Source organism: Zalophus californianus, chromosome 6 (assembly GCF_009762305.2).
Source record: "Zalophus californianus isolate mZalCal1 chromosome 6, mZalCal1.pri.v2, whole genome shotgun sequence".
Taxonomy (NCBI): Eukaryota; Metazoa; Chordata; class Mammalia; order Carnivora; family Otariidae; genus Zalophus; species Zalophus californianus.
Genome location: NC_045600.1, coordinates 11,802,745 through 11,825,818, shown reverse-complemented (window position 1 = coordinate 11,825,818; position 23,074 = coordinate 11,802,745). Strand labels below are relative to the sequence as shown.

Below are 23,074 nucleotides of genomic sequence, written 5' to 3'. Positions count from 1 at the left end.
TATGGCCCAGAATGTGGTTTACCTTGGTCAATATTCCATATGTATTCTGCTGTTGTTGGATGAAGTAGTCCATAGATGTCCATTATATTCTGTTGATTGATGGTGTTATCGAGTTCAACAATGTCCTTACCGATTTTCTGCCTGCTGAATCTGTCCCTTTCTGGCAGAGCAGTATTGAAGTCTCCAACCATGATAGCGGATTCATTGATTTTCCCTTGCAGTTCTATCAGTTTTCATCCTATGCATTTTGATACTCTGTTGTTCTGTACATATACATTAAGGATCAAAATGTCTTTTTCTAGAAATGACTCCTTTAACATTACATAATGCCCCTCTTTTTTTTTTTTTTTTTTAAATAAAAGCAATTCCACAGCATTTATTGTCCTCTGGTAATAACATAAAGGTAATCAAAACAATACGAACAAATGTTTTAGAACTACACTCACAACAAAGGACACCTAAAAAAACAAACTACATGGCCTTCTCAAGAATTTCTCACTTCACTGATTATTTCTAGTTGGAGACACTCTGGAGCAGGGTAATATTATCTCCTTTTAGCATGATCCGACCCAGTTGTTTTCTTGACTTTGTTTTAGAATGAATCTCTTCGGCATCATCTAATACGAGGTTCATGTACTCATCAAAACCAATGATACAGCCCTCTATTCGCATGTTCACTTGCTCATAAAGCCACACCTGAATTCGAGATCTATTTTGCAAGTATCTGAAGATGAGATTGATGGGCTGAACCATCATCACCTTCTGCACTTTTTGGCCCTGGCCACGGTACGCCATGGTGGAAGCTGACAAAGACCGTGCCCATAATGCCCCTCTTTATCCCTGATAATTTTCCTTGCTTTGAAGTTTTCTCTGTCTGAAATTAATACAGCTGCTCCTGCTTTCTTTTGATTAGTGTTAACAGTGTATATCTTTCACCATCCATTTATTTTTTGTTTTGTTTTTATTGTTATTGTATTATTTTAGCTTTACACTTTGTCATCCATTTACTTTTAATATATATGTATCTTTATATTTAAAGTGAGTCTCTTATAGACAGCTCTAGTTGGGTTTGTTTTTTGATCCACTCTGATAATCTCTGTCTTTTAATTGAAGTATTTAGACTATTGACATTCAAAGTGATTACAGATATATGTTACATTTTCTGTTTGTTGTCCTTGTTCTTTGTTCATATTTTTGTCTTCCACTCTTTTTCTGCCATTTGTGGTTTTAATTGAGCATTTCCTATGATTATTCCTATGATTATGTTTCCTCTCCTTTTTAAGCCTATCAGTTGTACTTTTTTTTTTTACTTTTTATAGTGGGTTGCCCTATACTTTTACAACTAATCTCTCTGCTCCTCAGTCTCCATATCTCTCCATGATTCTCCCCAACTTACCCCAGTTATAGCAGGAGGGTCCTGAAGCAGATATAAATTAAAAATTCTTAAAATGCATTTACAAAGACAAAGCAAAAAGGTCTACCAAAGCTAAATAAACTAAGCAAGAAAACCCCATTAATTTGCCATTTGCTAACTTGACTTTTTTTAAATTGGACAATATTCACATTCCAAGTGCGGTCAAAGTGATTACAGATATAGTTGTATTAATCCAAGTTCACATTTCTATAACACTGTACTGTTTCATGGGTGGGGAAAATACATTATAGTAACAAAATAATCCTAAATTCTCCCTCTTGTCTTTCATATCATTATCATTCATTTCACTTATACATAAGCATGCATAAATGTATATATGTACATATATATTTATATGCATACATAATTGAATATATTGTTGCCATATCATAACTATTGCTAATAATATTTTGAACAAACTGTCATCTGTTAAATCAATTAAGAATATGAAAAATTCAAGATTTTATTTTACCTTCGATTATTCCTTCTGCAAGGTCTTCCTTTCTTTAGGCAGATACGAATTTCTGACTTACATCATTTTCCTTCTCTCTAAATAACTTCTTCTAACATTTCTTGCAAGGCAAGTCTACTGGCAACAAATTCCCTCAATTTTTGTTTGTCTGGGAAAGTCTTTATTTCTCCTTCCCTTTTGGAGGATAATTTCTCAGGGTACAGAATTCCAGGTTGGTGGTTTTTTCCTTAATACTTAATATTTCACTTCACTCTCTCCTTACTTGCATGGTTGCTAGAGAGAAAGTCAGGTGTAATGCTCATCCTTTTTCTTCTATAGGTAAGATGCTTTTTTCCTCTGTCTTCTTTCAGGACTTTTTCTTTTTCTTTGACTTTCTGTAGCTTGATGATGATTTGCCTAGGTGTAGTTTTTTGGATGTTTATTCTGCTTGGTGCTTTCTGAGCTGTGGTTTTGTGTGTTCTGGGGAAATTTTCACTAATTTGGAGAAATTTTCAGTCATTATTTTTTCAAATATTTCTTCTATTCCCTTCTCTCTTCTCCTTCTTGTCTTCCCATCACATGTATGTTACACCTTTTGTACTTGTCCTACGGTCCTTGGGTCTTTGTTCTGTTTTCTTCAGTCTTTGTTCTCTTTGATTTTCAGTTTGGGAGCTTTATATTGCATCTTCAAGCTCACCCACGTTCTTTCTTTCCTCAGCCATGTCCAGGCTCCTAATGCACCCAAACGGAGCATTCTTCATTTCTGTTACAGTGTTTTTGATCTCTAGCACTTCTTTTTGGTTCTTTCTTAGAATTCCTTTCTCTTTGCTTACACTGTCCATCTGTGCTTGCATGCTAGGATCTACTTTATCCTTTGGAGCCTTAGCATATTAATGATAGATACTTTATATTCCTGCTCTGATAATTCTAACATCCTTGCCATATCTGAATCTGGTTTTAATGCTTGCTCACTCTCTTCAAACTGTGTTTTTTGCCTTTTAGCATGTCTTGTAATTTTTCTTGATAGCTGGATATGATATACAGGGTAAAAGGAACTGGTGTAAATAGGCTGTTGGTAATTGTTGATGAGGGGTGTGTGTGTGTGTGTGTGTGTGTGTGTATAAGCATTCTATAGTCCTATGATTAGGAGGACTTTCTCCCCAGAAACCATGCAAGTAAGAAGAGAGTGAAGTGAAATATTAAGTATTAAGAAAAAAACCACCAACCTAGAATTCTGTACCCTAAGAAATTATCCTCCAAGAGGGAAGGAGAAATAAAGACTTTCCCAGACAAACAAAAATTGAGGGACTTTGTTGCCAGTAGACTTGCCTTGCAAGAAAGGTTAAAAGAAGTTATTTAGAGAGAAGGAAAATGATGTAAGTCAGAAATTCATGTCTACCTAAAGAAAGGAAGACCTTGCAGAAGGAATAATCGAAGGTAAAATAAAATCTTGAATTTTTCATATTCTTAATTGATCTAACAGATGACAGTCTTAGCAGGGTCTCAGTCTTAGCAAGGTCTCAGTCTTAGCAAGTCCATATCTCTGAATTGTCAACTTCACACATGATTCTAAGGCTTTTTCCTCCTTCTTAAGTGGGACAGAATGGCTAGAGGGGGCTGGAGTTGGGTATTTCCCTTCTCCCACATGAAGGCTAGAGCTACACAAAAGTGTAGGGGCCTCCCTGTGACTGGGTGGCCCTGGAGTTTTGAGCTCTCAGACTTGTCTCACTGAGCCTCTAGTTAATTACAGTTCAGGTTTTCCTATCTCAGCAATGGCTCCCTCCCAAGTTGCTGCTTGTGGGTTTCTATTTCAATAAGTTATGGTTCTCTGTATTTATTTATCTGTTGGTCTGCCCAATTTTGGGGGGCTGTGGTTTGCTCTATGACTTCACTTCTCTCATGGGTCTTAAGGAGAGTTGACTTGTCATTTTGCTTAGCCTTTTACTTGTTAGGATAGAGTGGTGACATCCACGTTTCCTACAGGCCAGACCAGAAACTGGAAGTCTCCCTCCTCTCATTTTAATTGAGCATTTTTAAATATACCACTTTATCTCTGCTCTTCACATATCAGTTATAACTCTTAATTTTTTTATTTTTTTATTTTTTTAAAGATTTTATTTATTTATTTGACAGAGAGAGACACAGCGAGAGAGGGAACACAAGCAGAGGAAGTGGGAGAGGGAGAAGCAGGCTTCCCGCCGAGCGTGGAGCCCGATGTGGGGCTGGATCCCAGGACCCTGGGATCATGACCTGAGCTGAAGGCAGACGCTTAACGACTGAGCCACCCAGGCGCCCCAACTCTTAATTTGTTTTAATGGCTACCCTAGGAGTTACAAAATAAATTTTTAAAATGTAAGTCCACTTTCAGATAATACTATACCACTTCACATGTAGCGTAGGTACTTTTCCCTTACGCATCTGCTGTAATCATGCATTACACTGTTACTGTTGTTGCTTTAAACAGAGTTATCTTTTACATCACTTAAGAATGAGAAAAAATAGGCTCCCTGCTCAGCGGGAGGCCTGCTTCTCCCTCTCCCACTCCCCCCGCTTGTGTTCCCTCTCTCCCTGTGTCTCTCTCTGTCAAATAAATAAATAAAAAATCTTTAAAAAATGAGAAAAAATAAAAAGATTTTATTTTACCTTCATTTATCGCTTCTCTGATGCTCTCCCTTTCTTTACGTAAATTAAGTTTCTGACCTTTATCATATTCTTTCTGCCTGTAGAACTTCTACCATTTTTTTTTTCAGGGCAAGTCTGCTGGTGATGGATTCCCTCCATTTTCATTTATTTGAGAAAAGCTTTCTATCTTTTTCACCTGTGAAGAATGATTTCACTGGATGTGGAATTCTGGGTTGCTGAGTTTTTTCTTTGAACATTTTAAATATTTCACTGCGTTCTCTTCCTGCTTGCTTTCTTTATGTTGAGAATTCTGCTGTAATTCTTATCTTTGTTCCTCTACAGGTAAGGTATAATATGTTCCCTCCTCTGGCTTCTTTCAATAATTTTCTTCTATTTGGGTTTTCTGTAGTCTGAAGATGATGAGCCCAGGTGTGAGGTTATTTTGTTTGTTTTGGTATTTATTCTGTGTGGTGTTTTCTGAGCTTCCTAGATTTGTGCTTTGGAAACTTTTGGCCATTGATACCTCAAATGTTCCTTCTCCATTTTCTCTTTCTTCTCCTTTGTTATTCCAGTTATGCATATGCTACACCTTTTCATGTGGTCCCACAGTGCTTGGATGTTCTGTTCTATTTTTGTCATGCTTTTTCCCCTGTGCATTTCAGCTGGGATATTTCTATTGACCTATCTCCATGTTCACTGATTCTATCCTTGGCCATGGTTAGTCTTCTGATAAGCTCATAGAAGGCATTCTTCATTCTGTTGTAATGTTTCTAATTTCCCACCTTTTCTTTTTATTCCTTTTTAGAGTTTCCATTTCTCTGCTCACATTATCCATATGTTCTTGTATGTTGTCTACTCTTTCCACTAGAGTCCTCAACATATCAATCATATTAGTTTTAATTCTCTGCCTGATATCCAACATGGGTATCATATCTGAGTCTGGTTCCAATGATCACATTATCTCTTCGATTTTCTTTTGCCTTTTGTCATGCCTTGTAATTTCCTGTTGAAAGTCAGATACGTGTTGAGTAATAGGAATCTGTAAATGAAAATACTGAGCCCCACGCCTGATCTAGACTAGATTCTTGGTTGAATCAATGGGTCTATTTGGCTCTAAATCATTAATTGCTACTGGTTTAGTTGGGTGGTGACCCAGAGTTTGGCTTTGCCTCTCTCAAACATGGAGTTAGAATCACAATTTAGCTCTCCTCACCCCAGTGGCTCAGCTATGAATGTTGCAATAGGTAAATTTCTTAAAAATAAATGAAGGGTACCTTCCAGGTACCCCAGATGCTTTAAGCAGCACTTAATGACATATTTAAGTATAGGGTCTGCCGGAACCACCACCGTCTCTTGAGAAAATAACCTCCCTAAGTGCACGCTGACCCAAGATACATTCTCCCAAGTAAATAATACTTTGTTCAGAAGCATCCTAATTAGGTATTTACCTTAGAGATTGCAATGGCTTCACACTTCTCTCCAGGGAAAGTATTAAGCATATCAGGGCCGACAGGCCTGAAAAACAAACCAGCGTCAAGAAAATAAACCCTATTAATGATTTTCCATGAGATGGCAGAGGGCCAGGGGTCTGGAGAGGAAGCTGCTGGCCAACCGTGGAGTCAGGCAGCCTCCCTGCCTGAATGGAGGCAGGCCCTTTGGAGACAGCTCAGGGGCCGGGGGGCGGGGGGGTGGTGAGCTGAGAGGCAGCCCGTCCTTGTCCTGCCTCCCCAGAGTCAAGAGTTGGGGCTGTGCAGGGAGGGCCTTCTGTCCGCTCACAGACTGCTGAAACAAGAGCCGGGGCTCCGTCATTAGGAATCATGTGTTGGGTGAGACGGAAAGGGGTCCTCTTGTCTGTGCCCTTCTCCTGCTTCTCATGTTTCTGGGTCGCCTGCAACCCCTGGGTGAGCCAGGGCGCCTCAGACAGCCTGTCTGCCCACTCTCCTTCTGTCTTCTCCCTCTTCCTCCCTCTGCCTTTCACTTTTCCCGAACTCATCTCATGCTCCCTGCCTCTCCCTCCTTCCCTTTCCTTTCTTCCTTTCCATCTCAACAACCCCCTTCTCTGTTTTCCTTTTCTCTTCCTCCTTCCCTCTTCTTCCTCCCTCTTTTCCATCTCCCTGTGCCTCCTCCGGAACGCTAGGAAGTCTGGCCGGTCCTCACCAACCCCCCAGCGGATGTGCCCTGGCTGAGGGCAGTGGTGCTCCCAGGGCAGGCCCTCCGGTGCTCGGAACACCAACCTCAGCCTCCCACCAGGACCGGACAGCGGATACCCCTCCGACCTCATTCTCTTCTTGCAGGCACCACCCACTGGGCCTCAGGATCATAAAGCCTCATGGGCTGAAGTGCTGACACACTGCGAGGAATGCAGAGACTGCCCTGGAGAGCCCTGGGGGGGTTTCTCAGCACGTTGGGTACAACCACAGTCAGTGAAGAAGGCCCAGAGCACTTGGGGCCTCTTCTCGTCCGGGCTTCTTCTCAGTGGCCCAAAGGTTATGCCCTTTTGTGTTCATCCTCAAAGCCCTTGTCTTTCAGCACTGAGGGGCTTCATCAGCATGGGCAGATTCAAAGGCACCTCAGAGACTGTCCATTCTGGAATTTGTAACGTGGGGTCTATGACTCTGGGAGGCTTGTATTAGTCAGCTGGGGCTGCCATAGCAGAGAACTGAAGCCAACAGACATCTATTTTCTCACAGTCCTGGAGGCCGGAAGTCCAAGATCAAGGTGTCACCAGGGTTGGCTTCCTCAGAGACCCCTCTCTTTGGCTTGCAGATGGCTGCCTTCTCCCTGGGTCTTTACGTGGTCTTCCCTCAGTGTGGGGGTGGGTCCTACTCTCTCCTCACAAGGACACCAGCCATATTGGATTAGGGCCCGCCCCAGTGACCTCATTGTAACTTCCTCTTTAAAGACCCTGACTCCAAATGCAATCACTCTCTGAGGTACCAGGAGTTAGGACTTAAACATATGAATCTGGGGGGACACAACTCAGCCCGTAATAAAGTCTGTGGATAAAATCAGGGGGAGATAGAAAGGGAGAAACTGCATTTTTATTTTTACTAACTTACTGAAATGTAGCGTTTCCTTCCTACATCACAAATGTGTGCAATAAACCACACGTGTATTAACAGCACCTGTGATCTTGTGACTGATAAAAATCACAAATATTTTCACATCAAATTATGGTTCTCACAGATACCCTGAAATACTATCTGCGCTCATAACTACTTTGAAATTACAGTTGTTATGCCTACTGCTGGGACTTAGTCTTTACTGCACCTATTAAGAGGTACATATGCTACTACATAACGAAATTGGTTTTCTCAATATGTTGATAATTTTATGACAATATAATTGGTTTCCCTTGTATATTTGATTTTATTTTACACACTTCAAACATTATTCTTACAGGATGTCTATTAGCCTCACCAGCTACCAAAGGGACCGATTTCAAAACTTCACTTTTACATGGGAGGAAAATGGACCTCAGAGAGGACAATTCACTTGTCCGTGGTCACACATCTCGTTAGCAGAATGGCTGGGGCTAGAGCACAGGTCTCATGATCCCTGGTTCATTGCTTGGTCCACTCTGCCATATTTGCTAGTTGTTCTCCCCTGATGAAGACCGGTATAAAATCCTTAGCCATAATAAGAATTTTCCAAACACCTGCAGATTATGAGTATACCCCATCTATTCCTCAGATATGTGGCCTTCAGGGGCACCCTTTCCTTTAATAGCCAACTAGCCTCATCCCCTTTCTGAGGGATGGAAGGAAAGCCAGCTTTAACTGCTTCCCCTACCAACGTATTAGGGACGTCTCAGAGGGATGCTTATGGTTTCCACAAATGGGAACCTGTTTTCTCTGATTGCACCATCTAGGAGGGCACCCAACTCATCCTGGTTTGTCTGGAACTTTCCCAGTGCTAGCACCGAAAGTCCCATGACCTGGGATGCACCCCCCCCCGGACTAACAGGGGTGTTTGGCCACCCCACCCCACAGCCAGTTACTTGCATCCCTTGGGGCATCTCTCACCATCTCATTTATTGGCCTGTCCAGGCTGCTCTTTGCCCATCCTTTGTGGTTCTCCAAAGTCCAGCAAAAACCAGGCTATCTCCTGCTCTTCTGTTTCTCTGAAAGACTTAGGAAATTATATTGTAGGAAAGAGAGTAACCTAATATCTGAGAGGGGATCTCAGGACCCCAGCCCGTAGGCTCTTTCTTATTCCTTGGCCCCCAACCTGCTGCTGCTTGGTGTGGGTCAATGTGCGACCTGTGGTGCTGAGGGTCACCCCCTTTCCCCATCAGGAGCCCCTTGACCATGACCCTCTGCCCTCTGCTGTCTTGGGGATCAGACTGCTAACATCCTTCCCTCTTCCTAATCAATATCCTGATCTTTCTCAAAGGTGCTTCTCTGGTGTGAGGACCAGCTCCAACATTATTACACAGCACAGCCTCAGCTTCTAATTCTCACTCTCCCCAGCTTGGCTTCACCTCTGCACAGTGAGAACATTCATTGACGTGGTTTTCTCAAAACGATCAAAGCTTCCTTCCCTCCATTCCTGGAGCAAGGCAGCATTAAAAGAGCAATTTACCCTGGTCCCGACCCCTGGGGCAGTAGAAGATATATTTGCGTTATTGCTACAAGCATTCTTTTATTCATTCAAGATGGATTTATTGAGACCTACAATGTGCCAGGCATCAAGCTGGGATGTGTAGACACAAAGAGGAACAAGACCTTTAGACTGGTTCTCTGCTAGTAAGGGTGGTAGACCATTACTAGCGACCATCCTATGACATGGCCAGGGACATATGGTGCAATCTAGCAGGTGTTGGGTGAACCAACCGAGGATGAGGTAGTTTCCGTCCTGGTGATGGGGTGGAGGGTGGGGAAGAGAAGGTGCAGTGTCCTGACTCTCAAAAGGTAGGTCTGCCAGCAACATCACCTGGGAACTTGTTGGAAATGCAAATTGGCAGCCCAACCCGCATCTCCCGAATCAGAATCTCTGGGGCTGGGGCTCAGCCCCCTGCATGCTAAGTAGGCCTGCAAAGAAATTTAGAACCACCGAAGTTCTCCAGCCAGCGGCACAGTGGATGCTGGGGTGCCCTCTCTGATACGCTTTACAGGTCAGCACAAGCATCCCCGAGCTGCCCCCTTCTCTGGAGAATTGCCCTCCGCCAGGAAGTCGCCTCAGCCAGGAGGTTACCTCCATCCCCACCCCCACAGATTGCAGCCAGTGACTGATGGAGCCACAGAGAGCTTCTGTCTTTGCCTCAGGTCTGTGCATGTGGCAAGCTCCGGGGGGTGCGGGGCATGATGCACAGCTTTGCATATGCTCAGACTGAAGCTCGTCCCCAGCTAAATCCACACTCTTGCTCAGCCTGGACCCTCCCCTATCCTGCTTTCTTCATGCCCTTCCCCGTAAATCACTTGAACAAGAAACCCCGCCTCAGGCTCTGCTTCTAGGCACCGAAGTCAGAGGCTTCACTGAGGAAGGAAGCTTGAAGGAGGAACATCCAGGCGGAGGGAACAGAATGTGCAAAGGCATGGAGATGTAACCCAGCTCCACAGGGTTGTCTACCCACCGGTTATTTCATATGGGTGGAATGCAGGGTATCTGGGAGGCAAAATCTGAAAACTTTCCAAGTCCTGCAAGGGAGTATCTGTAGCCCAGGGGCAGTGAGATGCCCCTGAGAGGTAAGGTAGGATGGCGTGCGATTTGATTTGCATTTTGGACAAATCACTCTGGCAACAGTGGAGAGATGGCTTAGAGACCAGACCATTTAGGTGAAGATTTCAGCAGTCCCATCATAAATGGTGAGGGCCACACCTAAGAGCTGAGGGAGGGGGGTCAAGAGGAGATCCACTGGTAAGAAGTACAGAAGGTAGAGGCACATCTGCTGGGTGTGGTCATCAGCCACTGTGGTCCTTTCAGTGCTGTGGGCAGAAAGGCGCAGGGGACACCAGTGGCTGGGAGGTGGGGGATGGGGTGAGGAAGGGTAGAAGGGCGTATAGAAGCAGCTCTGTGAAGCCTGGCTGAGGTGGGACAGAGACAGGCAGGCACAGGTGCCCCTCTGGAGCATGTCATGGTCAGATAGGACAGCTGGCCATAGCTGGCTTCAGGCTGTGCTTCCGAGCGAAGCAGAACCACCTGGACGCAGGAGATTCTAAAGGTGACCTTAACCTCACGCACCTCGCTTTAACTGTCTGAGTTACCTGCCGGAGCAGAGGGTGAAGACACAGAGAAGCTTGTACACAGTTACGTGTGTTATCACACACTCTCAACCTCACACCTCAGCCAGGCATCAGCAGATCAGTTTGTATGTACCTGGACAGAAGGGCGATAATTTAATACAGGTGACATTATTTGAACATGCATTTTTCACTGGTGGAGATGCCAAGTACGTTCTCCAAGGTAGTTTTTGGCAATGTTTTAAAGAGATGATCTAATCAATCACTTTGGATTCCCCTGCTGCTTATTGGAACCATCAATCATGATGAATTCTCTCAGTGTTAATGGGCGTCATCATGCTTCTATAGGATTCTCCCTGCGCCTCAGCTTTAAATAACAAGATTATTATTTTTGAAATGTTATTCAGGCTTGGGTTCCCCCCTCCCCCTACTGCTTCATGTCTGGGAGACCCTCACCTTGAAAGCACTTCTCCCTCTGGTTCACCCAAGGAAAGTCAATTTGCCCCAGATTTGGGGAATGGAACTAAGCCAAGATGCCTTTACACAGACGAATTAGGGCTTGGGTTTAATTGTAGGTGTTCTAACGTCTTTGCAAAGGTTGCAACACGTCCCTCCTGATGTTAAATATTTACCTTCTTCCCAAGGCCAGAACTGGCGATGTGCTTGGGCTTCCCCAGGGATCTGGCAAGTTGCTGGGGGTCCCAAGGAGCTCCATGTGGCTGTAGTGCTGGGAAGCCTGATGATCTGTGAGGTGGTCCTCCTTCAGTTGTGAAGAGGATATAAAATAGTATCCAGCTATTACCTCCTAGAGATTATTCTATTTGACCAAGAAAATCTGAATCAGAAGAGCATCGGTGTCCCACATCGGTCCCCTAAAGCAAGCATTCCCTGAGGACCAGTGAGGTTAATGGGCTCAAGAGAATGGCAAGGACTGAAGGAGTGAATGGATGAGTGGAGGAGAGCACATGGGCCATAGGATGGGGTGCAGGACGCACACTCTCAGCCTGGCGGAGTCTAGTTTCAGCCTCCAGCGCCATAGTTTTGTCTAGCCAGCCTTGACTCTGATCTTGGGTTCAAAAACTTCTCCCCGACGACCCTCCCTCTCAGCCCGTCTTTATTGCCAGCCTGGTCTCTGTCGTTTCTGGTTTTGGCTCATCCCCCCGCCCTGGGAGTGATGGGGTGCGGCATGTCTGTGCAGGGGGGCAGGGAGAATGGGACCCAGGGCTCATATGGACCCCTCGCATCATCTTTGGATCAAGAGAAGAAAGAAGCCACAATGTGGACAAGAGGGCTTTGGGATGACAGTATTTGCCGAGTTCCCTCGTTTGTGTGATCCCCAACCCTCACTGCCACTTCCAAGGGAAGAGTGTGGGCTGAGTGAGTGAACGAGTGAGAGAATGACCGGACCTTAACCGCACCTTTCTTCTTCTCCATGTCATCGGACCGTCATTCTCTTGGCTTGGAATGCCCTCCGCGTGCCTCATTCTCCGTCTCCTCCCTCACCATCTTGGAGACTAGCTCAAATGTCACTTGTATGTGTTCCTCTTTTGATCTTTCTGAAAGACAAACATGATACTGTCACCTCTGCATTTAGAACCTTTAAATGCCTCCTCAAGTCCATTCAGCAAATACTGAACTGGTGCAAACATTGCAATATGTCTCCCAGTACTTGGGACGTAGCTGGGTGCCAGGCAAGACTGCGGCTAAAGTCGGTCTCCTCATGGAATGTGCATTCTAGTACAGGAGAGAGCCCTTGGACAAGAAAAAATAAACCAGAAGTTTCCAGATGGTAGTGTTCGGAGCAGATAATCTTGGGACGGCCGATGGGAGGCCCACATTAAGTGCTTTTTGTAGCCACACTCATCCTCTTCACCTTTGCTGCCTGTTTCTGTCTCTGAATCTCTCTCTCTCTCTCTGACATACACAGCTCCAGCTTTCTCAGGTCACAGGAAGCTAGAAGAAGCATCTGGGTCATTGGTTTATGACAACATGAAATGGAACTTCCATGGGGCATGCCAGAGATGTTGGTTTAGGGGAGAGGAAAGGCCTTGATCAAGGGAACTCAGGAAGGGAATATTTGTTCAGGGTCTACTGAAGAAAGGCAATGGGGTCCAGGGGTAAGCTCGCCTCCCCTTCAGCCTCTGTCTTTCCCTCCACTCCTTTCAGATCATTCTGTACAGAGTCTGTACAGAGATGGCAGTTGGTGAGCCTTGGGGGAAAAAATTTTTTTCCCTGTTCTATAAGCCAGGCAGAGCTGGGTTCTAGTCCTACCTCTGCCCAGGCAATCTCAGGAAAACTCCTTTGTGGGCCCTGATTTCCTCATCCCTGAGATGACAGGGTGGCCCCTTCCAGCTCTGAGTTCGAGCAGGCATCTCACTTCCCTGAAGCTCAGTCACTGCTCCTCAGCAGCTCCCTCACAGGGGTTGGCACCAAAAAGTAGCTTGTGATTTGGAAGACCTTGGCAGGGGGGCATTCGTTCAGTTAAGACTTTCAGAGGCTCTGTTATGTCTCGTGACACCTGCCTTCTCCATCGACTTTCTTCTGTTCCTGGTAATCAAGAGGAGGGTAGAATTCCAAAATAAGAAAAGCAGAGCCGCAGAACAAACCTGCAGGTCTCTGCTGGGATGGTCATTAGCGTGAACGCTAGGTATTTCCACCAGGATTGTATCTCCTGGTGGATGGGGCCATGTGATCACTGACGGCCAGTAAGTTGCGAGTGGAAGTGATGTACCTCACTTCTAGGCCAGAGCATTTAGGTCACATGGAAACCCTTCAGAGCTCTTGACAGTATTGGAGAAGGAATCTGCTGTCAGTCTGGGTCTCTGAATGACCAAGTTCAGCAGAGCCTCCAGCTGACCCTAGATAGATGAGCAACATAAGAGAGAAATAGCCATCGTTACCTTAGGTCACTGAGGTTTGGGGGTTCTTTGTTACTACGTCATAACACCCTGTGTCCTGACTATTACACAAACCCAGATTCTGTTAAGATCAGTGGAGAACATGGTTGCTTTGCCCTGAGCAAATTTCATTTCCCTTCCCTAGTCAGCCCTTTTTGAGTCAGCTGGACATGAAAGCAGGCAAGGAAGGAACAACAAGAGCTTAATCTCTCGGGGAGGAGTGTGAAGGCTTTCCCCAACTTGTTATTTTACCTGCCAGGAAAAAAAAAAAAGAAAATATTCATTAGGAAATTATCTTTAAGATCCCCATGTGAGGGCAGAGAACTTTCCTCATTGCTTGCGGTAATGTTGGTAGATGACATGCTTTACTATGAATACTATCAAGAGGGGTTATTATCGTAGTCCAACTCACTGTTTGCCTCAGACTTTTATTACCAGGGAAAGCTAAGTACATGCATAGGAATTTTAATGTCTAACCAAGACCCCACAGATGATTTCAAAAACAAAACAAACCAATTGTATGGACTTAGGAAGGAATTTTAGCAGAAAATTTCCCGATAAGAAAACTCTACTACTAGAAAATTTTCATATACCATCGTAGTGGCTCATTATCCCTAAAGCAGAATTTGGGGTGTGTTCAGTATAGGACCCACTGGTACTTCACTTGGCAAGCGGTGTCAAGACAGTCATAATTTCAATTTCAATTTATATTAATGAAGATTAAATATAATGAAAAATGTAGTTGCTCAGTTGCACTAGCCACATTTCAAATGCATTGTGGCTACTGCTCAGATATAAAACATTTCCCTAGCAGCAGAAAGTTCTATGGACAGCACTAGATAGCACCAGTTTTCAAATTCCTTGCTAAAAGGAAACCTCGTGAGAAGGTCCCCTGTGTGAAACAGATTCAGGGACATGTTCTGCGTCCTACCTCTTCTCCATCTCTCCTGACAGTCTCGCAGGAGGCTCTAAGGAACCCCGCAGCGCAGTTTGAGAACCAACCTATATGTGTTCTCCCCCACCTACAAATGGCCTCCCCCTCCCCAACACGGTGAGTTTCCTCTCTGGAACATGCCCTTCCCTCTGCTCTGCCTGTTTAATCATGTTAACCATCCTCTAAGACCCAGTTGGTATGCCGTGAAGCAGATCTCACTCACAAATGCGGTTAGTCACTCTCTGTATCCTTTACTGGTGCATCAGCTGCCTTGGATTGGGCCTGTCTCCCCAACGAGGAGGGCAGGGACCAGATCCTGGCATCATTGTTTCTGTGGCACACAGGCGATACTTGGGGAATGTTAGTGGAGTAGATGAATACAAGTGTGGTAGGACCTTGCAATGGGCCTGTCTCCCCAACTGGACTGTGGGGCCGGGGTGCTATCCTGTTTTCTCAAGAGAGCAAACTGACGCTGACCCACTGCGTAAGCACAATTGGGTCCTGTTTCTTAGCTCTGTCTCCAGGGCTGGTGGGCAAGGATACTGCGGCTGGGCAGAGCCTGGAGCTTAGGAGGAGCTCAGCTCATTCTTCCCTCCTACATACACTTGTCAGGCGCCTACTGCATGCACGGGAGCAGTGAGAACTGGGGACAGAGCCCTGACAAAGCCCTGACATAATCCTTTGCCCTCATAAAGTTCAAGCCCTAACTCTCAGCGTGACTATATGTGGAAATGGGGCTTTAAGGAGATAATGAAGGTCAAATGAGGTCATACAGATGAGGCCCTCATTTGATCAAATTGGTGGCCTTATAAGAAGAGGGGGGAGAGAGAGAGATTGCATGGATAAGCACACAGCAAGACGGCCACCTGCAAGCCAGGAAGGTTCTCACCAGAACCCAACCAGGGTAGCACCCTGATCTCAGATGTCCAGCCTCTGGAACTGTGAGAAATAAATGTCTGCTCCTTGAGCCCCCATCTGTGGCATTTGCTATGGCAGTCTGAGTAGACTAAGCCACTTCTGTAGGGACTTTGACTTTTACTCTGAGACGGGGGCCATGGAGGTTTTCGGTAAGTGGCGTGGACTGACCTCTGCTCTAGAGGGATTCGTCTGGTTTCTGTGCTCAGAACAGAGGGGATCGGGGAACAGGTGGAAACAGGGAGACCTGAGGGAAGGCTATTGCAAATATCAGGCAAAATCCATGTGGCAGGATACCGTTCAGCAGTAAAAAAGGAACAAACTGATACCTGCCACGACATGGAAGAACCTCAAAAACATTCTTCCCTCCCACAAACATGCGTTAGGCACCTATCGCGTGCATGGCCGTAGTTAGTGTTGGGGGCAGAGCCCTGGCAAAGAGAAGGAAAACCAGCCACAAAGACCATGTTGTATGATTCCATTTCTATGAAATGTCCAGAAAAGACATGACGAAAATGTCCCCGAACAAAATTATGGTGATGGTTGCATAACCATAAATTTACTGAAAATCACTGGTTTGGACCAGGGCAGTAGTGGGGGTGGGGTGAGAAGCAATCAGACGCTCTTCTGTGGGTGCGGCAAATGGGATTTGCTGACATACTGGACATGGAATGGGAGAGAAAGGGGAGCCCAAGATTGTCTCCATGCTAATACTCATAGCACTTACCTATTGCAGACCCGGGTCCAAGCCTGTTGCAAATATTAACTCCTTTAATCCTCATAAAAATCCTATGAGTTAAAAATTATTTTCCTCATCTTTTTCTTTTAAAGATTTTATTTATTTATTTATCTGAGAGAGAGGGCTCATGAGGGGGTGTGGGGGGCAGAGGGAGAGGGAGAAGCAGACGCCCTGCTAAGCAGGGAGCCTACCTTGGGGCTCCATCCCTGGACCCCAGCATCATGACCTGAGCCGAAGGCAGATGCTTAACTGACTGAGCCATCCAGGAGCGTCCCTATTTTCCCCATCTTACAAATGAAAAGACTGAGTCACAGGAAGGTAAAATACCTTGCCCACGGTCACATATTTAGGATGACTCCAAGGATCTAGATGAGTGGAGCTGACATGTACTAAGATGAGACAAGGCGGTTAGAGCAGCTGATTTGTGGGATAAAAGATCAGAAGGGCAGCGTGGACACGTCAAAGCTGAGAGGCCCCCCTGCCTGTGTGCAGGGAGCCGTGGCATGATCAGCTCCAGAGTTTACAGCAGGGGTCTGGGGTACAGACATAAATTTAGAGTCATCAGTGCATCCATGGTATTTAAAGCCCTGAGTCTCAGCCGAGGAGTGAGTGTAGAAAAAGAGGAGAAGGGGTCCCGGAGTCCCCTACCATTTAGAGGTTGTTGAGATGAGAAATGAACAAGAGGTTGGGGGACCGAGTGGCCGGTTGGGTGTGAGGAAACCCAGCAGAGGGTGGTGCCTGGGCAGCAGGGGGTGAGTGTCTCGAGGGACCAGGAGGTGGCCGTGGTAAAGGCTGCTAACAGGTCACACCAGGCGGGATCGAATAGCCGGAGCACCAGGAGGCCGAGGGCCCGGCTCCTGCCGGCACAGAGCTGAGCAGAGCCCCTGCACCAGTGTTCCTGGTCATCGCATGAGCTGACACAGGGAGGCTAGGTGGCCTCCGAGACAAAGGGATCCGAGCACTCTGAACCCTGCGGAGGTTTAGGCCCAGGCAAACACGAGATATGCCGGGGTGGCCCCTCTCCGAGGTCAAATTTAAGGGACACCACCTACCCTAGGAGCACTCTTCCTCCTCCCAAACCAAGAGAGGAAAGCAAGGACTCCGAACTTGCCCGCAACCTTGGCACCAAGGTGACAAGGTCGGAGGGGAAGGATCAGTGAAGCGGCTGGTCAAGGAGCCAGATGAAGACCATCTCCCGAACTGTGCTGTGGGAGAAAGCGTCTGTGGGTGTATGAGGATGAAAGAAGCTGGAACATCGGGCCTCAGCTTGCTTTGCTGCAGGACTCCCTTGCCTAAGCATAAAACAAAAGGCATTTTTTACTTAGAAAGGCAAATCCGAGCTGTCCCAGCCCGATGGGATCCTGGGGGTGGGGTCAGAGCCCTGTGCGGCCAGGAACGGGATGCCAGGGGTGGTGGTGGGCTCTCCGTGGGGAGTCTGCTTATCACAGGGCACCGGGTTTTCTGCCCCACCCTCAGGACAAACAAGAGATGAGGACAGAAATTCCAGTTTCCAGACATGAGTCAGCACACCTGGTGATTCTAAGAACTCCAGGCGATGACGAAGTCTCCCTTTAGCCAGGCAGATGGAGCCTCAACACGGAGATTTGGGTAATTAATGTAATTTGGGTAATTAATTGGCCTGATTTGGTCTCATCTGGACTCCACGGTTCTCCCTAACATTGGAGATACAATTAGAGGTTGTACATGTTTCCCTATTGACCCGCTTGACGGAGGTTCCTTCTGAGTTTCCCTGACAGGGTGTGAATGACTTCATCCGGCTGATAGAGTGAAATGCAGCGTCTGTCCTTGCCGCCCTGTGGTTGGTATGTGGAGAACGGCTGACCGGAGACTGGCTCCTGGCAATCCCAAGGCAATTTACACGGGGGCAGGCAGTCAGGCTAGACAGTCTTCAAGATCCCATCTGTATGAGTCGGCCAGGGCCGCCAAAACAAAGAGCCACAGACTGGGTGGCTCACACAACAGAGATGGATTGTGTCACGGTCCTGGAGACCAGAACTCTAAGATCAAGGTGTTGGCAGGGCTGCTTTCTTCTGGGGCCTCCGCTTCTAGATGGCCTCCTCCTCACTGTGTCCTCACATGGTCATCCCTCTGCACCTGTGTTCTAATCTCCTTTTCTTAGGACTCTATGATACCAGTCATATCAGATCAGGGCCTACCCTAATGATCTCATTTAACTTAATTCCCACTTTAAAGACCCCGTCTCTCGGGCGCCTGGGTGGCTCAGTTGGTTGGGCGACTGCCTTCGGCTCAGGTCATGATCCTGGAGTCCCGGGACCGAGTCCCACATCGGGCTCCCTGCTCAGCGGGGAGTCAGTCGGCTTCTCCCTCTGACCCTCTTCCCTCTCATGCTCTCTATCTCTCATTCTCTCTCTCTCAAGTAAAATAAATAAAATCTTTAAAAAAAAATAAATAAAGACCCTGTCTCCAAATACAGCCACGTTTTCTGAGGCCCTGGGAGTCAGGAGTTTAACACAAATCAGTCCACCACCTCATCCAATCCCGAGATTCAAAGATTCTGGGTCCCCCTCTTTTGCTAACTCCCCACGAACCGAAGTGCAACATTGCCTCTCCGGGCCTGTTTTCGCCTCTGCTCTGCCTCCCTCAATCGGGAGGCACAAATCAGTTCATGTACAAGAAAGTGCTTTGTCAAGTCCACAGCACTGGTCCTCGGAGGGACAGCACCACCCCTAGGGAGCACTTTGGAAATCTGTGGCTGTGCGCTTTGGGTTGTCACAATAGTTAGGGGACCTCATTGCATATAGTGGGCAGGATCCAAGGAGAAGTCCTGCTTCATGAAGGACGGTCCCATGGCATGAATTCTCTTCTGTGCCTTCATGTATGTGAAAAACAACCACCCATCATTGCCCGAACCTAGCACCGAATTCTATGGTACATATAAACACAAAGTATTGCCTTTTTTTTTCCCCCCAAAGTTTAAATGTATGCTTTTTATGGGAATGCATTGCCAGGCAAAGTGAGGGAGGGTTGTGCCTTATTTGGTTCAGAACTTTATCAAAAATTATTCTCCACTTCAGAAAACTCACATTTTCTACAACATGCATCTAGCCAACGAATCTCTAATGCAACTCTATTCGTGGTGCTTGAGTCATTGATACAACGTCCCTATGCCAGGTTTTGCATATGCGTCGCTGTCTCATCCGTTCTAGTTAGAGACGCAGGTGTCTACCTCATTATGTCTCCTAGGATAGCCGTGAAATATATTATCTTAATTTACTGTTCTTCTATCCTGTCTATCACAGACAGGGCATTATGTATTTTCTGGAAACTATGAGTTGAGTGGTTACCTTATCTCCAAAATTCACGTAAAGATTTTAAAGGGAGTACAAAATATTCTTAAATGGGGGACTATTACACAGGGGTTGAGAAATTCTGCTTTAAGGCACGGCGTGGGTGCTAACTTTAGCTGGGCTGGTCAGCCGTGACAGCCTTGGGGGTTTTGCATTTCCTTTTTAAGATTTTATTTATTTATTTGAGAGAGAGCGAGCAAGAGAGAGCAAGCGAGAGAGAGCAGGAGCGAGGCGGAGGTGCGGGGAGGGGCAGAGGGAGAAGAAGCTGACTCCCCACTGAGCAGGCAGCCCCACGCAGGACCCGATCCCAGGACCCCGAGATCATGACCTGAGCCAAATTCAAGAGTCAGAGGCTTAACCGAATGAGCCACCCAGGCACCCCGAGATGGGGGGGGTTCCCCATTTCTTCAGCCTCCTGGCATAGCTGCACCTGACACGGTGACCTCCGCCAGGGTGACCCCATGTCAGTGGAGCACCCTCAGAAGGAAGGTGCTTCTTTGCTTTTCTCATTTCTCCCGCCTCCAACACCAGCAAGGCACTGGTGCCTGTGTTGGCCACCACTCCTTACTTTTGACAACAGGGCTGGTCCCCGCCAAAGCCCCCCTGGACGTCTGTCACCCTTGCATGGGCAGCCTGTGAGAGAGACAGGGCATGGCCAAAAGACTAGCTCCTCTGAGCCGGCGACCTGTGCCAAGCAGTGGGCAGCAGTCTGAGAAGCCGGGTCACCTGGAGGCCCCGGGCTGGGGCCAAACCGTGGAGCTGTGTCGTCACTGGCGATGTCACTGGGCAGGGTGGGGCACCTGCACGGCCGGCGCCCTGGGGCAGGCCAGTTGCTGTCCTCTGCCACTTGTTTGTGTTCCAGCTTTGCTCCCGGCCTGGGTGCCCGTCCCTCCCCAGGCTTGGGGCCTTGGGCTTCATTAGTGGTACAGCACACAAATGAGGTCTGGCTCCCCCGGGACAGCCACCGTCCCCCGGGCACTGCCGATGAGCAGGTGGGTTCTGCCCCTGCCTCTCCCCCTGGCCCCGCTTGCTTTTCCTGGTCTCACTGCTACAGGTGGCACGGCAGGTCCACCAGAGGGAGGCCTCCTGGGCGCCACACCGGAGGTGGTCCTGCGGGTACACCCCGCCCCCCCGGAGCGCCCGCTCTGAATTTCTGGGACCTCTGTGACAATCCATTCTCCGCCCCCTCCTCTTCCAGGTCATTCCCCACAGGCCTCCAGCTGAGAATCGCCAAGCAGAAGCCGTGCCCCTTCCTGGACGTGCACCCCGTCCACTCAGCAGTGTCTCAGCTCTTACTGAGACAGACTCCTTGACTGTGTGCACCACCTGCATTGGTGCTCATCAAAATGCAGGTTTCCGGGCCACCTTGGACCTAGAAAAAGCACAATTTCTGCGCCTATGGCCCTGGAATCTGTATTTTATTATGAGCTCCCCTGGTGACTCTCCTGTCCCTTAAATTTGGGCAACCCTGACCTACAGGATAAAGCCTAAATGTCTTTATGGCCCCGGCAGCTTTCACAACTGGGCTCTGGCCTACCTACGTAGCCTCATTTTTCCACAGCTGGACTCACATCGAACTGTGACTATGCAATAAATATCTATTGGACAGGTACAAGGATGGATGGATAAATAGTTGGATGGATAGGTGAATAGGGGAATAAATAAATAGGTAAGTGGATGAATGGATGGAGGAATGAATGACTCAGTAAGTGGAGGGAGCCAATTTAGAAATATTTAGATCAATGCATCAATCAATCTCGATGGAACCTCTTCTATACAAGTATTGTGCTGGGTAGAGGAGAGGAGGGCTAGAGGGAAAATGAGCTGCTTCCAGAGAAGTAGATACAATCTTTGTCTTAATGTTTCAAACACGCTGGACCCAAACCCATGAAAACAGATGCCTCCTTCTCTAGATCTGATATTTATTGACACCTGTCATACCCAACATCGTGGGCTCTCTCCCCTCCCAGTTCCTCTACTTACACATGCTTGTCCTTCTGCCTAGAAGAACTCTCCCTCGTTTTCCCCCTTGCAAACTCATACAAATCTTTTTTTTTTTTTTTTAAGATTTTATTTATTTACTTGGCAGAGAGGGAGAGAGAGAGAGCACAAGCGGGGGGGTGGGGAAGCAGAGGGAGAGGGAGAAGCAGGCTCCCTGCTGAGCAGAGAGCCCCACCTGGGGCTTGATCCCAGGACCCCGGATTCACGATCTGAGCCGAAGGCAGACGCTCAAGCCTGAGGTACCCAGGAGCCCCTCATACACATCTTTTAAGACAAGGTCAAACAGCACCTCTTCTGGAAGCCTTCCCTGATTCCCTCCCGGTGAGATATATTTCTACAGTAGAGGGTCAGACCACGATCATAGCACACCTCACCCTCTTCCTTTTAACCTCACCTGGTAACCCCACCTGCACCCCACATCATCAAACCCTGGGGGCGCAGGGACAGTGTCTTACTTATCTTTAAAATCCCAGCAACCAAACTATTCCTGGTACCTTTGCTCAGGAAATATTTATGTAACCTTAAGTGGTCTCTTGGACACCAATTTCCCATCTCTTCTTAATTGGGGTCCTGCCTTCAGCTGCTGGGCTTCATTTAAACCTTGGTCATTAAAAAGCAGTTCCTTTGTTTCCTCTGTGTGGTTCATATTTAGCCAAAGAGATTTATTTCTCCAATAAACCCCACTCTCTGGACAGCTGCATTCATCTGCTCCTCCTACTGAGGAAAGAAAGGAAGTCACCTAGAACTCTGGCGCGGGTGAAAGCAGAAAGAAGGACCAGAGAAACTTGTTTAAACCTCACTGCCGCCTGTTGATCAAGGTCACTTCCCTGGCATTTGCCTCCTTTGTTTGCAGGGTTCAGTAAGATTCTTTGGTGGGGGCGAACCTCAAAATTATTTTCTTTTTTCTATTAACTACTTTAATTTTTTAATATGAAAAAGAGGAACACTCAGGTTTATGTTCCAAGAGGGTGGCTAACCCATCAGGGACTGTAGAGATGACAGGTGTGGTTGTTAGCAAACCCAATAGGCTCCGAGCTCCAAGCTTCAGAAATGCAGGTCAGGGACGTGTCCCAGTTCTTGGTGACCCAAGACTACTGGAGAATTTCTGCCCGACACTCTAAATTCAGGTACGCATTCAGTTTTAAGAGGTGGGATGGAGACCCAGCTGATTTTTCTGTTTTCCTGGTTAAGAATTTTATATATCTGAGGATTCTTGCTACCAAACTTCTTACAGACCAACTGATCTGGTGGAGAGGCTACTGTAGTCTCTGCCAATTTAGCTCCCATAGAATTAAGGGGTTTGGGGCAGGGAGGATGCCAAATACTAAGGGGGCTGCCCAGGCACTGAGTTGGACACAAACAATATAGTCTTGCTCCTAGGATTCTGAAATGCAAGGTGAAGAACGAACTTTGAAAGTCACCTTGTCCAATCCCTCCTTTCCATGCCTGAGTCCCTTTTGTGACCTTCCCAGCAAATGATGATTCTCTAGCCCTTGTACAATCACTTCCAGTGCCGGGGAACTCATTACGTCTCTGGCAGCCCGTTCCATTTTCTGATTGCTCTGCTAGCCAGCTTGTTCATATGTTAAG

The 23,074-nt window shown here is 46.9% G+C and overlaps 1 protein-coding gene across 1 annotated transcript; it reads right to left on the bottom strand.

Annotated features, from left to right (window-relative positions):
- Positions 1–356: 356 nt before the first annotated feature.
- LOC113909949 (small nuclear ribonucleoprotein E-like) lies at positions 357–813 on the bottom strand. The gene has a single exon (XM_035728174.1). The coding sequence runs from the start codon at positions 793–795 to the stop codon at positions 514–516; it is 282 nt and encodes a 93-aa protein (XP_035584067.1). The 5' UTR covers positions 796–813; the 3' UTR covers positions 357–513.
- Between the last annotated feature and the right edge of the window lie 22,261 nt (positions 814–23,074).